The sequence below is a fragment of the Mustela nigripes genome, chromosome 12 (assembly GCF_022355385.1).
Source record: "Mustela nigripes isolate SB6536 chromosome 12, MUSNIG.SB6536, whole genome shotgun sequence".
NCBI lineage: Eukaryota > Metazoa > Chordata > Mammalia > Carnivora > Mustelidae > Mustela > Mustela nigripes.
In genome coordinates, this window is record NC_081568.1 from 8,379,412 (window position 1) to 8,400,154 (window position 20,743).

The window sequence follows — 20,743 nt, forward strand, 5'->3', positions numbered from 1 at the left end:
CACCATTACCTCCTCCATCATCACCGCTTCTATGTCCACATCGCCACCTTCACCTCCTCCATCACCACCTCCACCATCACCATCTCCACCTCTTCTGTCACCTCCTCCACTATCACCTTCTTCACCTCCTCCATCACCACCTTGGCCATCACCTCCCCCACCCCACCAACTCTACCTCCACAGTCACCACCTTCACCATCTCCTCCATCATCACCACCACCTTCTACCATCACCTCCTCCACCATCACCACTTCTACTTCCACATCACTGCCTTCACTCCTCCATCACTTCCTCCATCACCACCTCCACCATCATCAGCTGCACCTCTTCTATCACCTCCTCTGCTATCACCTTCTCCAACTCCTCTATCACTTCCTCCACCATCACCACCTCTACCTCCACCATCATTTCCTTCACCCCCTCCATTATCTCCTCCACCTCCATCACTGCCTCCACCATCACCAACTCTACCTCCGCCATCACCACCTTCACCATCTCCTCCATCATCACTGCCATCTTCTACCATCACCTCCTCCACTACCACCACTTCTACTTCCATGTCACCACCTCCTCCATCACCATCTCCACCATCTCCACCATCACCTCCACCATTCTACCACTACTTCCACCATCATCCCCAACTTCACTACCTCCACCACCAGCAACACCACCACCATCTCCACTATATCACCTCCACCACTACGATCACTACCACCAACACAGTAGATAATAACAACTGACTTTTACACAGTACTCGTTGGCTTAAAGGGAACCTTACTGTATACACATATGTTCAATGTTTTTTCAGGCTTGCTAGGTGATCATTAGTGTAGTTTTGAATTCCTTTTTTTTTAATTGCTTTTTTAAAGTAAGTCAGAGCAAAGATGCTTAAGCCTCTTAAATAAGTGCAAAAAGTGACATATATCTCAATACTGGAATTATCAAGATCCCTGTCATTAAACATCTAGAAACAGGTCAGATTTTATTTTTCAGTCATTATGTGTGCCTGGCATGATTATGTACCAGTGGAAATATGCCAACAGAAACACTCCCACATTCAAAAGCCTTTTGAGTGATTTTACTGGGCAAGAGAGAAAAGTTACATAACAATTCAGTCAACTTCAGAATTGTTTTTGTAATTGTAATCTCAACTGGCTATCCCAGAGTGCCAGCAATGTGGCTACTGGGGGCGATCATAATTGCAGAATGAATGAACTAAGGGAATTGGGTGTCACTACTCCAGAGTAACTGGTACAAATTAGATTCTCTGCTGAATGTGTTGACTCTAGGGACTCGGCATTCAGCTTCCCAGCTTCCTCTGTTCATGCTTGTCTACAATAGGGGCAACACTGAAGGCAGGAAAAACAGTGAATAAGAATAATAAGGTATGTTCTGTGTAATGAGTGCAGACGTGAGGCTGAGACATTCCCTGGGAGGTGTATACGTGGAGGGCAGAGTGCTGACCCTGGGGCTGTGCATCAGGAATGTCTTGTTTACTGTGCTTTTCTCTCTTGCAGTCATGCAGAGCTACCATGGAAAACACTGCCCTGGGGGTAAACGCATTTACCATTAGAAAAATGTATCTTAAATGGCCTGGGACTGGAAAACATCTTAATAAATCACCCAATTTTTTTCTCTTCTGCTTCCCTGTAGGTCTACACCTAAATAATACTTGAGAAACTAAAACTTTTAAGATCCTCTTGATGAGAAGGTCTCGGTGTCTGTTCAGGATTATGGCCTTCATACTTCCCAGGTTCATGAACAGCCTCATCTGGCTATGTTCTGTTAAAACCCTATTCCTCATGGTCTATTTTCATGAGAGACCCATCCACACTTCCACGTGGCAGAGAAGGCAGTGGAATCCCTATTAGAGAGCCTGTTGGCTCTGAAAACTCGGCTTTCAAGGCATAACCCCCCTACACCAATACCCCCAAGTCCTGCTTCTTGGAGGAAGGGAGAAACCAGGGCAGGGGAAGTGTATGGAAAGCAAGGAAGGGATGATGAATGGGAACAAGGAGAGTCGCAGAGAACAGAAAGGAGTCGGGGGCAAGGCTGGTTATTAGAAAGGCTGGGCAGCGCATGTTGCATGGGTGGCAATGGGTACCGATTTTGGCCTTGCTGGAGTCACAGTTGATGAGGAAGGAGAGACAAGGGGTATGACTGGGATAGTGAGGGATGGAGGGCACAAGACCTCAACGCATCCATACAGAAACTGCGATTATTGGTTCTCATGAATCTCTTTGGGGGTCTGTCATGATAAAAGATGGGTTTCATGTCAAGAAGAGAAAATGTCTCAGCAGGAGTTCTGTGGGCCCTGGAATTCTTTTTTTTTTTTTTTTTTTTCGTTCTTTTCCCCTCGCTTCCCCTTCTGTTCTCATCCATTTTCCCTTCCTTCTATTCACGATGGCCAAGCTTGGCTACGGCGCACCCACCATCTTGAATCCTCCCCACTCCAGATTATGGCAGCTAAGAAGAGCTCTAGCGTGACTCCTCTTTCTAATTTGAGGGAACATTATGAGCGGGGCAAGCAAGAAGGAAAGGGGGAGGTGAGAGGGGAAAGACAGAATGAAGTGTGCATAGAGAACATTTTCCCTCAGTTATTTTCAGGTATGAGACACTCCGCTTTTATTCCTCTGGCTTAACCTCCCTGCCCCCAATTCCTGAGACTCCTTGCTGTCAAGCTCTCAAGTGAGCTGCTAGCTGCTCAGTCCCGCTGAGCTGCTGAGCCTGACTTGGAGTCTCATGTCCCAGCCCTCGGCCCTGTCCCAGATCACGTCACCAGCTCTGAGGAGGAGAGGCACATACACGGTCACGCTCACCTGTCATGGTGTCTTTCCTGGAAGTGTGTTCTCCTGTAGTTCCGTGGTAAGTGGCATTGCTGCCAGTGGATTCATAGTCTGTTTTCCTTTCTTTGAGGCTGATCATTTCCCGAGGTGAAGCTGGGGCACTTGCTACATAAAGAAATCAAAAGGAAGACCTTCTGTGTCTCATTCCACAGCCCGGATAGCTTTCCGCACAAAGAGCTAAGGTCACGAAGACACATGGCTCAACCTGTACCAGTGTGTGTACGCGGACCTGCTGGTTCTTTCTTCTTTGGGCTCTTGTCTTTACCCCTTCCCGAACTCCTTGTCATTCAGTGCTTTGCAGTGAAGGGGGCACTCGGCTTGGGAGCTGGTAATTAAAGACTATCTCCTGGGGCCATCTTTCTTAGGAAGGTATTCTGATGGGGAAATGACCCACCGAGAACGGGACAGTTTGAAGAATGAGATCAGACTTGTTTTCTTTATTTCTCTTTCTCTGCTCTGCTCTTCTCTTTCCCTCCCTTCCACTCTCCCCTTCTCCCCTTGCTTCTTTTCTTCCTTTGTTCTTTTGTAAAAATCAGATGTGTTTCAGAGGAGCTGTTACTGATTTTGGAGAATCCCTGATTAAAATAAATGCAGTCTTGCTTGAATACTGAGTGACCCAGAAACTGTCCTAAAGGAAGCCAGATGAACACCTAGGATGTTTTGTGGGGCTGAAGTCACCCAGCCCGCAAAGTTCAGCCCATGGCGCGGTCTGGGCAGGGCGTGCAAAGAGCTCGCTCCCCAATGAGCTGTCCCTGATGGATGTCCCCATCAATCTCTCCCCGACACCTAGCACCCTGGCCACTTGCTGCCTATTGCACCCGGGGAGGGAGCCCCATCTTCTCTTTAGGTCCCTGTCATTAAGTTTAGTATCTTCTATGAGCAAATCCCTATGCTAGACACTGGGGAAAAGAAACATGAATCATGTCACTTTCTGAACTTGTGGAGGACAGGAAACGGACATGCAAATCAACAGAAGCGGGGGAGGAGGGGATGGACAGTAGTACACATTGTGGCCACGGCTGGCGAGTGGGGGGGGGGGGATGGACAGTAGTACACATTGTAGCCACGGCTGGCGAGAGGGAGCCTTTACCCATCCTTTCCTGAGAGGCAGCCTGCCGACTTCTCACACCTACTCAAACAAAATCCAGGCTCGCCATTCAGCTATCAAAACCCCGAGAGGTTCCCAAACCTGGCTTCCCGCTACAATTAAATCCTTGGAATACTTTAAAAAATACTGATACTTGAGCCCCACCCGGAACTAGCTGGATCAGAAGCTCGGGGTGTAAGTTTACTGGGAAGACAGAGAAGAAAAGGGCATTTGCTCCACATGACTGGACTGGGCTGTGTGTCCAGTTCGCACGTGTTCTCAGCACGTGGGCCGCTGGCTTTCACTCACCGTGTCCACCCTTTACCACTCTCTCCTGTCTTCCGTTCTCTGTCACCCTCTCCCGGGAGAGTCCTCTCCCTGACCTTGCTCCTTTGCTTCTATGCCCTCTTGCGTAAAGCTTAGCCTTTTACAAGTCGCTGCCAGGCAACCACGAAGGGACAATATTTTGGAGCCTCTTGACCAAAGCTTTCAAAATTAGCATCTAATAGAGTGCAGATGGTGGGGTTTATTAAAGTATGTCAAGTGTGTAATTATCTTTCAAGACCTCAAACACAGTGGTCCGAATCCTGGTAAACTAAGATTACACTCCTGGAAAAAAATCAAATCACGCAAACAAGTGTTCACTTGGTGTCTTCGATGTGCCTCAGGAGGAAGTAGCAGGCAGTGCCCTTGCGGAATGGCTGCGGTAGCTCTTGGAACTCTGACCCTTCTCCTTCCAGCACCTTCTGATCTACTGCGTCATTTCATCTCTCTAACACCGAGGTGTCGTAATAATTAGGGCTTTTAAAAAGACACCATCTTTGTGCTTCCCACACCCACTATGTTTTATCTTTTTTAAAATTTTATTTTATTTATTTATTTGACACAGAGAGGGAGATCACAAGTAGGCAGAGAGGCAGTCAGGGAGAGAGAGGAGGAAGCAGGCTCCCCGCCGAGCAGAGAGCCCGATGCGGGACTCGATCCCAGGACCCTGAGATCCTGACCCGAGGTGAAGGCAGAGGCTTAACCCACTGAGCCACCCAGGTGCCCCTATCTTTTTAAGATGTATGGGGTAATAAACATGAAAGGTCACCCCTGTGCTTCCAAAGGTGGAAATTTCTTCGTCTCACGGTGGTGTCGGGTTCTCGTCCAGTGCAGAATGGAATGTTAGAAGCCGTTGCACCACACTAGAAACAGAGGCTTTCCCGCAGCTGGGAGAGTCATTTATTTCAGTCAAATGTTCCCCATTCACGTCTGGTCTTCGTCATCATCCTGACAGTAAAGTGTGGTGTAAAGTTCAATGACCAGTCATCTCAAGGGTGGACGGGCACTCTCCTGCCATGCCCTCTGGGACCGGTTCCCCAGCAGACGGAGGGCAGTGAAGAGCAAGGAGAAACTCTTCTTAAGTAAAAACCTAGATAGTGGTGTGTGCGTACACGCGTGTGCGCGCACACACATGCACATGTATGTGTATATACATGCACACCCATCTAGGTATTTATATGTTTATTTATTCATCTTTCCTTCTCACAACAAAACTCCAAGTGCAGAAATCAAAAGCTCGGTTTTTAGACTTACACTTGGAATAAAGACAGTGGAGACTATGCCACTTATATATTAAATGATGGGCTCCTACTTGGCCCTTAATTTTTTCCTTCATCTTAGGCATTATCTAATGTGACCGAAAAGGGTATAAAAATGAAGTATTTTTATAAGTAAATAAGAGCAGTTAGTTGAAAATTCAAGCAATAGAAACAGGACAAAATTAGAAAAATATTCAACTGAGTGACTTAATAGTTCCAGGTGGTTGTGATAAGACTTTATCAAGGATTTATTGGCTGGTTTAAAGGTAATAATAGCAGGCTAATCAGGTTTGGAGTAGTAACAAAACCCTCAATGGGATATTTCAAATGTATGTCATTTTACAGCTGGAAAAGTATGCCCTTTCTCCCTCACTCTGTTATTCTAATTGCAATCAATACAATGCAACTCAAACTATTTTAAGTTGGAAAGTGTGCACAGAAAACCCTGATTTGCAAACATCTAACGCTATCTTCATTCTTGTTGTTTGATGAAGGCAAGTGCATGACATACATTTCGTGTGTGTAACACCTGTTAGAGATCTTTAGAAATCTGTTAGAAGTGTTGTGAGTCTGTATGAACACGACACAAAGTTACCACTGCTATGAAAGGAAAAGGGACTCATTTGGTGTTTGTAGCCAATGTCCAACTGGGACGGCTCTCCTTCCGGGGGGGTCAGCCAGGGCTGGAGGCAGGGCCCTGGCACCAGGGGAAAAGAGGACTGGCTGACTCTGGGCGTCCCTTACCTGAGCGGTTGTTGGGAGACACTCGCACAGGGGAGATGGAGGGCGTGCGGGAGGAGGAGTAGGGCCTTTGCCGATCCCTCTCAATGGTCGACGATGAGGCTACGAAGTGATACTGTGACCATCCGTCCTGCAATAGACGGCATATGCCCATTAAGTGGGGAAGGTAGAGTGATTCTTCATCCCCTGACATTTCGAAGTTCCCAACATCTGATTTTGTAAAACATTTCCACTGTCTGTCAAAAGTGATCATGGAGCCTGAGACCGCGGAGCCCTGCTTGATCTTCAAGGTGAGTGGAGAGGAGGGGTGTGAACTGAGACCCACCTTGCTCCCTCTAGACAGTCTGCCACGAGGAAGCCTGCTTTTAAAGGGCTGGCTTTCCTTTCCAGATGCTGAATAAACGGACTCTTTATTTACATGAAAATACGGTGCTCAGAATGTGAGATGACCCTGAAACTGTCTATTCTTTACGGACCCGGTTTCAGCTCTGCCTGGCCCTCTTCTCACGACCGTCACGGTGTATGCACACCCAGAGGGGTACGGCATGTTCTCTGGTTTAATCCAGAAACTGTATTTTTCACTTTAGAGTCCATACAGGATGTGTCTTACCAACTAATCCTCCATTAAGCCTTCTCTTTTATAAAGATTTTTAAAATTTATTCATTAGACATCAGACAGAGAGCGAGCGAGTGATGTACAAGCAGGAGGAAGGGTCAGCGAGAGAGGGAGAAGTGGGATCCTGATCTGAGCCGAAGGCAGATGCTTAACTGGCTGAGCCACCCAGGCACCCCTGGATTAAGCCTTCTAATATCTAGTAAATATGCAATAAGACACATATACTGGTTTTCATTTTAAAAACCAAAGACATACACTGTGGATCATTTCATGAATTTAGAAACCACAAAGAAGAAAAAAACTGTCAGTAGTTCCACCCTGCCCCAGAACTCCTGTTAACACACCACAATAACTCCTTCCAGTGTTTTCTCCTTTTTAATTCAATTTATAGATATCAAAGTCAGATGTCAAATAGCAGTGACACTACCCCAAGGAAGAGAAGACTCGTCTGTCCCACCCCATTCCTGCATCACAGAGGCAACCAGTGAAACTCTTCGGGCCTTTTTTTTTTTTTTTTCTGGTTATATTTAGACTTTTAAGAGACTCAACGTTCTATTAAAGAATCATTGCAGGCAGAAATAGATGGAAGTTAATGAAGAACAAAATTCATACTCATTTCAGTATTTGTGTCTTTGTTTCTCTAATTCTGATTCTTATTCTGTTTGGCTGGTAGGATAAAGCCAAGGTTAGACGTTTGCTATTTTAAAGCTATTACTTAGCTCTTAATTGAGAATTAATTAATTAATTAATTGAGAATTTACTACAAGGCGATATTTTCTCAACAATCTCATGGGCTGGATGCTATTAGCATCCCATTTTACTGAGGCTTAGACAGTTAACAGGCCACCTAAAGTCAAGTAAAGAAATAGTGATACTGAAATGTGGCACACTTACAAGTACTTGAAGGTGAGCAGATCAAGAAATTCAGGTCAGAAAATACTAGTGTTTTTAGATTATGGGATGTGGGAATGGAATGTGTGTCACTCTGGGAACAATTAACTTTGTAGCAGGGACCTGGAGGATGACAACGACCCAGATACCCAAGCCAAAGGAAGAGCAGATGAGAAGGCAGGTGGACACGGGCTACGCACAGATGAGAGCCATCGGAAGTCTCCATGGCTGAGGCGTGATCAAGGGGCACCAAGAAATCGAGAAGCCTTCCGTGTGTCTAGAAGAGTTTGGGGAGAGTAGAACAGAACCAGGGATACCAAGTAATAAACTATTCCACTGGAGGAGGGAGACACAATCCTGGCTCAGATGGGGGCCGATGATGAGCTATGGGCAGATTTGGCATCTGTGTTGGAGGATTTGCTGATGACTTGGCTATTGGGTGAAGGAGAGAGGAATAAAGCTTTACCCCAGGCTTCTGGTGTGAACCACAGGAGACTGAAGTTGCCATTTCCTGAGATAAGGAATACTGGGAGAGAAATAGCTTTCGGTGGTGAAATCAATACTGCCATTTGGGACAAGATGGGTAGAGATGTCTATTTGGACATGAAAGAGAAGATACAGAATAAAGCAGAATCTGCAAATCGGGATTTCAGGAGCAATGTCAGGGCTGGAGATAACATTTTGGAGTTCAGCATAGAGATGTTATTTAGAGCAAGGGGAACGGAAAGAAACATGAATGAAAACAACGGCAAGCAGGAGACACCGGGCGAGCCCTGGGACACTCTAATATGTAAGGGGTGTGCAAAAGAAGACTCAGAGGATCCCGAGAAGGGCCAGCGAGAGCCGGAAGGAGGGCCAGGAGGGTGTGAGGTCAGGCAAGACAAGGAAAGCGGATGCGTGAAGGAGACGGAGATCAGCTGAACGACAGGCAGGACCGGGAACTGACCACCAGCCTGGGGAACATGTAAGCCATCATGACGGGACAAAAGTACTTTCTTTGGTCCGGTCGGCATATGTCTAACTCGGGTGGGCTCCAAAGATAATGAAAATTGATGAACGGAAGAGTAAGAGCCGGCCACTTTGACAGAGTTTTATTATTACAGAGAGTGGAGAAATGGGGCTTGGAGAGATTGAGTGACCAAGAGATGTCTTCAGAGATCACCTGGGAGATGGAGCGTTTCATTCGCCATTGGGAGTGACTCAACAGATAAGACCAAGGAGCTGGTGATGCCACAGAGGAAGCAAGCAGTTGCAGGAGGGAATTTCAGAGAGGACTGCTTGGAAGATTAGGGAACAAGGGGCTCGTGGACCATGAGAACAGCACGTGGTCTGCTTGTGGACCAGAAGCAGGAGGACAGCTGGGCTGTGTGGGCGGGAGATTTGGTAGCAGGCAGATGAGGCCGTTCTCTTGCATTTTCTTGCATGTTCTCCAGGTGGGGTGAGAAGTGAGGTCATCTGCTGAGTGTGAGGAAGATTTGGAGATTAAGGAATAGGAGGGAGGAAGGAAAAGGAGGAGGGGGACAGAGAAAGGAAGAAGAGAATGTATGAAATGGTTCTTGGGAGGGGGCAAGGTGACCACAGCCCAGGGTCTAGTGGCCAGGGTGCCCAGTACAAGGAATTTAAAAAGAGACAACAGGGCAGCATGTTGCTTGTTTTTCTCCAGCCAAGTTCAGCTACCCTGTGGCAAGTGGGGGGGTAGATGGACTTGGATGGGAGTGGTCAGGAAGTAGCTTGGAAGGAGACAGGGACTGCAAATAGAATGCCATGGAAGCCCATGGAATCCAGCCAGGGATAGAAGCAAGGGAAGATGTTGGGGAGGAGATGGAGAATGAAAACTACATGGTGGGCTACAGATCCTAAAACCATCCCAGGCTGTTGGAGTGAGGGTACTTCATAGATGCTGGGGTTTCTCCAGGGGAGTGAGGTGGGAAATGAAACAGCTACCACAGGAGAGGGCAGCAGGGAGAGGGGGAGGGAGGCATGTGTTCAGGGACAGCCCCATGTCAGAGTGAGAAGACGGGGGTGGGTGATGCATACGGGGCTTTTCCTGAGAGCAGACCATGGGTCAAAGAGGGAGACGAAGGCAGGTGCATGTGGGCAGGTCGGTCGAAGGCAGAAGGTAGAAGCGGGGAGGCAGGTAGAAGAAAGGTGGGGTATTGGGGCAGATTACTAGACATTCCCAAACTTTAAATGATGGTTCCAGTAACCATAGATGACTCAAGAGTCTTGACTGAAGTGATGAGGGTTGTAAGGCTTCAGTGCTCCTCAGCGAAAGGTGGGAGAGGGCACACTAAGGGCTACGTGTGGGGGCAGGAGGAGAAAATGTCTCCACGGGAATTCTGTGCCTTTCCCTTCAGTCCTCCACGGGTGGTGGCAAGGACGGGGCAGGAGCCGTCTTACAAAAGCATGTGCAGGATGGGAACCATTGCAAAAGTGTATATGGGGGGCGCCTGCGTGACTCAGATGGGTAAGCAGCTGCTTTCCGCGCAGGTCATGATTCCCAGGTTCTGGGATCGAGCCCCATGTCTGGCTCCCTGCTCAGTGGGGGAATCTGCTTCTCCCTCCTCTTCCTCTGCCTCTCCACCTGTTTATGCTCTGTTTCTGTTTTGTAAATGAATAAATAAAGTCTTAAAAAAACAAAACAAAAATAAAAACAAAAAATGTATATGCAGGGTGCTTGGGTGGCTCAGTCAGTTAAGCGTCTGCCTTCAGCTCAGGTCATGATCCCAGGATCCTGGGACTGAGCCCCGCATTGGGCTCCCTGCTCAGTGGGGAGCCTGCTTCTCCCTCTCCCTCTGCTGCTGCTTTCTTTCTCTCTGTCAAACAAATAAATAAAATCTTTTTTAAAAAAGTGTATGTGCATCCATTATTCATATCTGGGAACAACTTGAAAAATTATTTAAACAAGTGTTCTTTTCTTCTGAGGATAATGCTTGGTTGACCACAAAAAGTCCTTAAATATGACCAACAGAAGTGGATCATGTTAGGTTTGTCTCACAGTTTAGAAGATACACTCTGGGGTTCCAAGCAATGTCTCAGGAAACTGCTTTAATCAAAACCTTGTCTTCTTTAATCATGAATAAGTCATGACACTCCATGTGTCATCAAGGGCAAAGTGTTTTCACGATAAGAACAGCAGCTAATATTTCATACGTTCTAAGACCAAAGGAGACTCTAGACATCAGTGCAGCATGACTCTAGGTTGGGTTTGGTTTTCCGTGGCGAGACAGCGATGGATGAGTCAGCATCTCTTACACACGTGATGGGAGACGTGTTTTGTTCAGCGGTTCGGATTCCGTGATGCTTCGATTACACCAGGACCATGCAAGTACTTCCATCTCTGGAAATGTCAGGAAGGTGGGTATAATACTAAAACTGCTTACGAAGGAAGAAACCCTTATACGATGCACCAAAAAATCCTTCGTAATACCCAATTCCTAGCATACAAAAGCATGGCGGAGGGCAATCTTGCAGATGGCCTGTCTGTGAGGGACGGGGTCAGCACATACTTGAGGATGACGTAGAGCATGTTTAGAGGCATCAAGAATGCCACCCCAGGTCTGACACCTCTGCACGTGGCCCTCGATTGTATGCATATGGGCACAGAGACTTTAATGGAGGTGGGAAGGGGGAGTTCAGGGAATAGCGCCAAGTGGAAACCCAATGAAAGTTTTTTTTTTTTTTTTTGAAGATTTTATTTATTTGACAGAGAGAGATCACAAGTAAGCAAAGATACAGGCAGAGAGAGAGAGAGGAGGAAGCAGGCTCCCCACTGAGCAGAGAACCCCATGTGGGGCTCGATCCCAGGACCCTGAGATCATGACCTGAGCCAAAGGCAGAGGCTTTAACCCACTAAGCCACCCAGGCACCCCCCAGTGAAAGTTCTTGAGAGCAGTTTTCTGAGCCACAGCAGGAGCCAGAAGAGGCAACCGGCTCCTGCTTATGGCCATCTTCCCTGTCATTCGCTGACGCGGAGCGAGAGGCACCATGATGGAAACATGGAACTCCCACATTGCTACTATGTTCAACAATGCCCAGGAGGGGCCCCGCACTTTTAATTCTGGGCTCGGAATTCCCCAGGGTTATGGAAAGCAGTGTATCCGATGCTAGACAGGAAAGTGCAGATCAATCAATAAGTTACACTGAATAATCAGTTACCTTGAGGATAAGTCTCAGGACCCTCCACATCTTTTCCTGCATGAATTTTCTTGGCATTCAACTGAAAAATCCGCTTTGTTTTCCAAAGAAGAAGGGATGTGAAGATACATTTTCCTTGGGAAGTTATTGCTAAGCTAACATTCCTTTTATCCAACTAGCCATGTACATACTCGTTAGCTAGCGACCTTGCAATCAATGCATTGTTCATTTACGTCCCAGTGTCACTCAGGAAGGCTTGAAAGTGGTTTCCATAAATAAAGACAACTTGAGCACACCTTTTTTTTTTTTTACATCATTTGTCTCTTTGATCCCTAGTTTTTCTTCTTAAAAGTTTAACTCACTGTAGACTAGAAGCGTTTTCCTGAATTTTTTTCCATCAGCTGCTCAACCCACCATCCCCTTCACTTCATCCCTTTGCCTTCTAGAGGTTCGATAAGAAACCTTGGGGAAGAAAAAACAGAATGAAGAATAGTCACAGCACCTGGGAGAGGGCTGTTAATCCTTAATATGGACGATAAGGGACCCCTTTAATATCTATCTTTCACCTCCAGCAGAATGACCGAGACGTTGGTGCCCTTCAGCTTAAGATCCAGCCAAGCTGTCAAAAATGTGATATGATATCTGCACCTCAAATTGGTTTTTATTTTTAACACATTAAACTTAAAACTGGAGGTTGTTAAATTGTTCCGAGTAGATAGAGATAGAAATCCGAAAGAGAAGAAGAGTTCAAAGTCATTGAACTTTAAATTGCCACCAGGAATAATCTGATTTTCTTTATCTTCTCCTTTTACTGTCCTTCCAGCCCATTTCAGCTTCTGTGTTAAAGTTCCCAGCCTGCTTCTTTAAAACTGTATTATTCCCCAAAGCTATGACCCTCCGCGTCGGTGCGCTCAAGGGTCCAGGGGGCGTGAGAATCAAGGTAGAGTTGTTCTTCACGGGCTCGAAACGGTTTGGTCTTCACCATATGTCCACCTGCTGGGCACTCTGTTCTGTCCCTACGCATCTTCCCCTCAAGTACTCGAAGGTCTCCGAATGTGCAGCATTTTATGTTTTTGCCCATTCTGGAAACATCGCCAACAAGACTGTGCTACAGGAAAGACGTCCACGGGAAGATTTCAGAGGAAGGGACAGAGCGGCTTCCACACTGGTCCACATGAGGTTAGCGTGACACACACTTGCCCCGTGGCTTCTTACTCTGGAAAGTGCTGAGGGCACTGAGTGCAGATCAGCACGTGAATCCGTTAGGTCTGCGCGCAGAGACGAGCCAGAGCTGCGGGCCAAGGCTGAAAACTGCTTTGACCTTGGGTGTCTCTGTGGGCAGAGGGCTGGGATGAGAAGGCCGCCAGGACAGTCAGCCCTTCTCCCTGGTCAGCGTCAGTATCACGATTACTGGTGAGCTGCCTTGGTTTCTTCTTCATAAATCAAGGGCAAAAATAATCAGCTTGGAGACTTTTGTAAACAGTAATTCCTGGGCCTCAGGCCCTGAGATCCTGTCCGATTGTTCTGAGTTTCTGTTTTCAAAAGCCCCGGGGGAATGTGACTGAAGAGCAGCGTGGAGAACCCCTGGCTTGGGGTCCCCGTGCACAGGCTGCTGTGCCCAACCAGAGTGCGCTTTCAAGTACTAAATCCTAGGAGGCCCTCAAGGCTCTGAGTCCGCTGGGGAACGTCAGGTAAGGCGTTCTCAAGCCTGACTTCTGAGGAACAACAGTAGATCCCAACCTCCGAGCAGAGAGCTGCCACATACACACAGCCCTGAGCCCCAACCATACCTGATGACCCAGCAACCACGGCCACGTGATTCAACGTCACACGTCCACACCTCTGATCAGGCAGCTCCGCCACCCCGCACCGCCCCTACCCTGCGGCCCCCGGTTGAATCTCACTTATCCTGCCCACTTCCGTGCTGCGTAAACAGGAAGCAGGCACTACATGCTCATTAAATCCCTACTGCTCAAGGGATCACGCCTGCCAGGTTCAGGGCAGCTTTGGCTGCATTTTTTCCCCCCGCCCACTGTGAACAAACCACTTGGAGACCACACTATAGACTACTGTAGTCGGCGAAGCACTCTTGGGCTTTATTTATTTCTGAAGCCCTGGTCCCTGGCACAATGCCTGCAACACAGAGATGCTCGATAAATTCTTGTTGGATCCAGTGATTCAAAATGCCTGCATTAATTACTGGAAAACAAATGATAATGTCATTGGCTTTGCAGCTGGCCTCTGCGGTTCCTTTCCTCTATTGTCCCGTAACAAACGAAGGTGATCAAAACTTTATGATTTTTTTTTTTTTTAGTCTTAGCTTTGAGTGACCTTGCCAGTATCATCTCCTGCTGTGGGCATATCTGTCTTTTATGACATGCTCACTGCTGCGCTGAACGCTGGCTCAGTTTAGGTAAAATGGTCCTTAAAAAAAAAAAAAAAAAGGCCTCTGGCTTGTCTGCTCCATTCAACGGTAACATTTCCCTCAGCTGCTGCTGTTTCGGGGTGAGGAATTATGAAACTGCCTGCTCATTACGCAGTCTTGTAGATAATTTGAAACACAGTCCTACCTGTCGCATCTGGCCCGATCGGCGCCGACCCCGCCGCAGCACGCACCTGAGCATGGATGCACCGCCCATGTCTCCTGCTGTCCGCATCCTGCAGCTCAGAGGACACCAGGCCCTCTCCACAGCTCAGGCCCCTTCCGCCCCCACAAATGCTAATCTTTCCCAGAGCCAGGAAGAAAGGGGAGAATGGGCGAGCGCCTCCTGTTCTCTGTTAGCTTTGCTCTGATTTCTTTTGAAGTTGGATGCCAAAGTCCACGCCTACTGCAGGAACGTGACTCCCCCCCACCCCCCACCTCCAGAGACCGAAGGGCTGGTGTCTGAGTGGGTCACCTGTAGGGATAGTCCTGGCCTCGGAAGACGGACACCCAGAGTCACTGCCCCAGAAAGAAAGTGGGATGCAGGGCATGCCAGCGGGGGGCGTGGGCTGTAGTCTGGTAAAATGGAATGACGTGGAACCACGGGGAGTGTCCAGAGATTGCCCCCCCCCCCAGCCCAGGTCCCCCAACCCGAACTGCCAGGGAGCATCCTGTCACCCAGCTGAGCCCCCATGCCCCGGGCCCCCATGCTGAATCAGAGCAGTGAGGCCCAGGACAGAAAGACACTGTCCTGAGGCAGAGGCAAGAGGAGGGAAAGGATGCGGGCAGAGGCTGCTCTGTCCCTACCCTGCGTTTACAGAGATGGGGGGAGGCAGAGAAAACACTCAGGGGCTGTCCAGAGGATTTGGTGATTAGAGAGCGAGAAAGGGGTTAAATCCTCAGTCATGGACTTTAGGAGATGCCATGGGAGGAAATGGAGTTTCTCCTAAGTTCCCCTGTGGTCTCTGACCTCGGCAAGAGGGTGCTCTTTGGGGTGGAGGGTGACGGGGTTCCTGAATGTCCATTTAATGATACGTTACATGCGATGTTCCCATTTACAGGTCCCTTTCCAAAGTGCTTCTGGAGGTTTTAGCTTCTAGGCTTAGGGTTCAGGGTTAAGGAATCTTTTCTAATGCTAAGTGACATCTCTGACTTGGACAAAAGCTTCAGTAAATAATTAACCTTGAAAATGGAAAAGAGCTGTGATTTGCCCTGAGACAGATCTCTGTTGGGACCAAAAGTATATAATAGGACCCGGTGAGTCCCTCGGTATATGGTCATTGACGTTTTTCCTCCTTTTTGAAAACAGCTCCAGAACCTCCTTAATCTGGTGAGATTTTCTCTGCCTCTAGACAAGGATTTCTCAGTGGGCACACAGAGCCTATTCGATTCAGGAGTAACAAACACACGTTTTTGGTGTTAGCTGTCCTTGAAGGCTCTCAGTCCATAACGCCTGTCAATTCTAATTTGCTGTGAGTGACTTGAGATAGAAAGAAAGCGTGGTAGAAATCCTCTGGGCTTTCAGCAACCCAAGCTCATCCACTCATTCAAACTCGAACTCTTAGAGCTTGTTAACCGCATTCACTAACGGGACTTCTTCATCAGGAACCTATTTTTCAGATGAAAGTCAAAACAAGACGTGTTGTCATCCTCTGAAAAAGGTAACCAGCTAAGATATTACGGCTCTCTTATAAAAAACCTGATTGCTCACAATTTGTGCTGGTTTTCTAGTCATTTTTCAGTGGATGAAACCTATTAATGTCATCACACATGAAGCAGAGAAAGAAGGGATTCCAGATTAGTGGTCCTTATGCAGACACACTTATTTCAGTAAAAGGTATTATGTAGAAAAAAAGCTGAAGTATCCACAGTCTGTGCGATTGAAACCGAAGCCAGATTTTTCCATGTCAGTGAAACTTCAGCTTCCCTTTGCTCTAATAAAACGAGCTTCCGCCTCTTTCTAAGGTGAAATGTTTGTTAAAGATTCATTAAAATGAATTCCTTCAACAATTCTACAGCAAAAGCTGGTAGAGTTAAATACTGAAGTGAAAACTTAAGGGCCAGAAGCTCTGGTGCTTCTAATGGAATTTAATTAAATTGATTCGGATGCTTAAAGGTACAGTAAATGTGGAGTCTTCCGTAGTACAGGTTCTCACCACTATCTGAAAGTTCGCTTTATGCCACTTTTCTCTTACGAAAGACCTATTTTGGTAACCTGTTTTCACTAACTGAAAGAAATCTGATGAGGATTTTGGCTTTTATGAAATGATAATTGTTCCTTTGCTTTATGCGGTTTCACTTTGAACAGTTTCATAGGAGCACTCTACTTTTGGATCTGGGGGAAACTTGTACCATCTTTCAAAAAGCAGATACCACGTACATGCATTTCAGGAATTTAATTTACTGCCATGGGCCTAATTCTAAATCAGTATCACCAAGATTTGACAAGTTGCAAAGAAATGTATGTAATTTGGTCAAAGAAAGCATACCATTGTTAACTACCAAGAGTTAGCTGTAACTGAAGGAATGCGGAAAAAACACAAAGGAAATGGAATAAAGACCAATTTGGTCTTTTGTTTCCTGTTGTCACTTCTGAGGCCTTAAAACAAAGGCCTGGGGTGGATGATCTTTAAGAATGAATGCCCTTTGTGTTCTAGTTCCTGCCGCAGAGTTAAATTTGGGGCGAATAGAAGAAAGTCCAGTCTTTAGGTTTAATGAATCCAAACGGCTCACTTCTAGAATGCCCCACTCTGACATCTGAAAAGTCAAGTCTCTTATATCTGTACTCATCAGTGGTCAGTACGCTCAAAGCTCACCCGGGGCCTAACCTCGAGGTCTCCACATTCCACTCTACCTGAAAGCGCTACAGACCATGGACAAGGAAGAAGAGTCACTGTGTGTGTCTTCTGCTAAGCTTCAGCTCTGGGGTAGTGGCCTTGTTGGAGTTATTTCAGAAGTAGGAGTAAGTACCTGGAACTATGCTGGGAATGCAGCTAGAGCAGAGGGAGGTAGGAAGGACTCCTGAGAGGGAAATGGCGGGGAGATGGACATTTAAAATGTGATCGCATCATGTTACATTTTCAGTAAGAGCCATGAAGAAAAAGTACACGTTAAGGAAAGGGCTCTTTCCCAGCCTTAGAGGATTGGAGAGAGGGAGATTTCCTTGAACCAGTGACAGTTAAACGGAGATGGAAAGAGCCAGGTTTGGTAGGAGAGGAGGGAAGGCATTTTTCTGTGCCCGGGCAGTGCAAAGGCCATGAGGTTGGCACAGCCTTGCGTCTGCCAGGAAGAACAAGGGAGACAGTGTGGCTGAAAGGAAGTGATTGAGGGGAGGGTAGAGGGAGGTGAGCTTTAACAGATGGGTAAGAGAGATACTGCAAGCTACTGAAGACTTTCAACCAGGACACTGACGAGGTTAGATTTGGATTTATCGAAGTGGATTCGGAATGGTTAATGGAAAAATAGATTGAAGATGGTAAAGTAGATTCCACAAAACCAATCAGGCAGTAATCGGACCCGCACTCGTGACAGATGATGATGGAAATAAAGACAGGAGAGGTACACTCCACAGGTCTTGGTGCAAAATATGGTGGAGATAAGGGAGGAAGATGTACACTTAGATAACTACTGGATTTCTGAAAAGAACCACCAGGTGGGCGAGGTGCTAGTGGCTGAGATGGGCAATGAAGCGAGAACAACGGATTCGGGGAAGGTCTGAAGAGCTGCTTGTCAGGTGTGTGCCCCGTCAGAACTTGTCATCCGCTGAAGTAGAGACATCACAGGTGTGACTCAAAATACAAGCTTTGAATTCAGGAGTGAAGACCGTATAGAGGAATAGATGCAGATGCCATTGGCATTCAATTGTGTTCTAAGGGCATGGGAGCAGATGAGATCATCTACAGTAGAAGGTAGAACGTGGAAAACAAAGAAGCCTCAGGGAAGATTAGGAGTCTGTAAAACAACAACAACAACAACAACAACAAAACCTGAGGTGGAGGGTCTTGCAAGGTTGGAGAAAAACCCGGCTGGAAAGCACGGTGGCAGAAAGGCAGGTGGAGATCACGTAAGGGAGGAGGATTGGCCAGGACTGCTCACTGCTCTTGCAAATCCACTTCCTTTGTTCCCGGACACACATGTAGGCCCCATGTCCTGGCTTTCCTTGCAGCTGCATATGGCCATGTGATGGAGGTTTCACCCATGGGACATGAGGGGATGGCGATGGGCCATCACCAGGTACAGTGGCGGACCTTACAGCAGGCAGTGGGGACTCTGGGCTCCTGAAAGTGCAGAGAAGAGCTGAGCTGCCCGCATGCACACCTGTCCAGATGGTTGCATGAGCAGGAAAATAATCTATCACGTGGCATCACTGCATGTTTAGGTCTGCTTGTTACAGCTGGAAGCCTTCCCTGATTAATATAGACAATGGAGCTAGTTGAACACTGCAATTAGGAACAATTTCAACAGAGGCGTGGGGACAGGCATCATCATGTCAGACCTCAGGGGTTGAAGCATAAAATGGAAAGTGAGAACTCCAGATTTTCCAGAAACGTGTCCGTGACGCGCGGGGAATGTGAGGACAGGAAGTGGGAAGGTGGAAATGGAGGAGGATGGTTAGGAGAGGACATTTCTCGTTTTTAAGACAGAAGTACAAAGAGCAGGAATGACCAGTGGGGGAGGCAGAAAAAACAAGAGGAAAATCAACACCGAAGAGTTCTCACTCAAAGAGGATAAGTCTTCAAAAAACCTGGATATTAAGTAAGAATTTTAAAAAAAAATTTTAGAATAGAACCAGAGAAAGATAAGCATAAAATAAAGCAACCAAGAAATAATGCATAAAAGTGCTAGTATGTATGTGGAAAGTTACTCCAATATGTAGATATTCACTTCTGTATTTCCAATACCTAAAATGGAGCTTAAGGTAGACGAGGTACTCAATAAACTTGTGTTGAATGAATGAAGTAACTAGGAATGGTCATTAAGAAGACGGCTCCAGTTTGTTTCCTATAGTTAGGAGTCTCTTATTGCTTGTCTCCCTCTCTGATTTCATCCTATTTTGTTTTTCCCTCCCTTCCCCTATCATCCTCTGTTTTGTTTCTTAAATTCCACACGAGTGAGATCATATGATAATTGCCTTTTTAAATTGCCTTATTTCACTTAGCATAATACCCTCTAGTTCTACCCACGTACATCATTGCGGGAGAGAGGGGTTACTGGGGGGAGATGGGTAGGAGGATGGGGTTAACTGGGGGATGGGCATTCAGGAGGCCACGTGATGTAATGAGCACTGGGTATTCTATGCAACTGATGAATCACTGAACTCTACCTCTGAAATGAGTAATGCACTATATGTTAATTAAATGAATTTAAATAAAATACAGTAATTTAAAGAAAGAAGATGGCTCCAAGAGGATTCGCATGCTATTATACAAGGAGGGAGAGACACTGGGGGGTGTGACAGTACAGACTGGCACAGAGGAAAAAACTATTGGTGTGAATGTTATATTTCTGATGCTGTGGGTTTCAGCCTCATCACAGGGGACTGTGGACAGCCCATTAGGGGCTCTGTACCTACCACAGGTCAAGGAGCAACCACAGGACACATCTGAGGTGTATTCCCATCCTGTTTCCTCCTCACTTCTTCTCTGGGGCACCGCTCATGTACTTTCTACTGCTCAAGCGACAAAAAGAGTCTGAAAACCTACAGTTCTTCCTCACTCCCCCACCGAACTGGTCTCTCTGCATGGACTAAGGACACTCATGGACTTGGGACAGTTTTTATAATTGAAGCCAACTGGAGGTTACTGTAGGTGCATTTTCAATTAAATGAAAGCACTGGGGGATCTCTCAAGAATGTGGTTTTCATAAAAACTGATACCAAAAGGACCACTGGTGTTGGTGCCCACATCACGTGAATGTTGTAGATGTAAGCATCTCGGGGACCCTTTCTTTCATTTTTTCCCACTGTACAATAAAAGCTCTTTTTTCAGTCAGGCTCATTCCCAGCTCCCCCACAGGGAGATCTGACCACATGATGAAGACCTGAGAATATTTAAGCTCTGCCCTCCTCTGCTCTTTTCCTTTCCAGCTGCTTGTAGCATGGACAGAGTGCCGACCAATGCTGGAGAATGCACAGGATGGTGAGTACTGATAGAAGGAGCTAGAATCCCTGATCTGGGACATGTGACATCAGACCAGGACTGTTACACTCTTATGCGAGATAAAAGACAAAATAGAATCTGTGGGATTAGCACACGTCTCATTTCTGGATTCTACAAAATTGGCCTGAGAAAAAGTGAAAGAACTTGCAAGCGGGGAGAGCGTCCTTGGAGGTGGTCAGCACACTGGGTGTTCCTGATCTTCTCTCTCCTGAAGCATGAGAGTGAACTATCTATTTATCGTGACCATGAACTCTCTGGAGGG

The 20,743-nt window shown here is 46.8% G+C and overlaps 1 protein-coding gene across 5 annotated transcripts in view; it reads right to left on the bottom strand.

Annotated features, from left to right (window-relative positions):
* The window catches only part of CTNND2 (catenin delta 2), a 902,904-nt gene that overhangs the window by 11,923 nt on the left and 870,238 nt on the right, over positions 1-20,743 (bottom strand). For all 5 annotated transcript variants that reach the window (XM_059416913.1, XM_059416910.1, XM_059416915.1 and 2 more), the window contains 2 exons: positions 6,261-6,387; positions 2,820-2,951 (listed from right to left, as the gene is read on the bottom strand). In XM_059416913.1, coding sequence (XP_059272896.1) covers positions 2,820-2,951; positions 6,261-6,387 — 259 coding nt within the window. The remainder of the gene's footprint in view (positions 1-2,819; positions 2,952-6,260; positions 6,388-20,743) is intronic.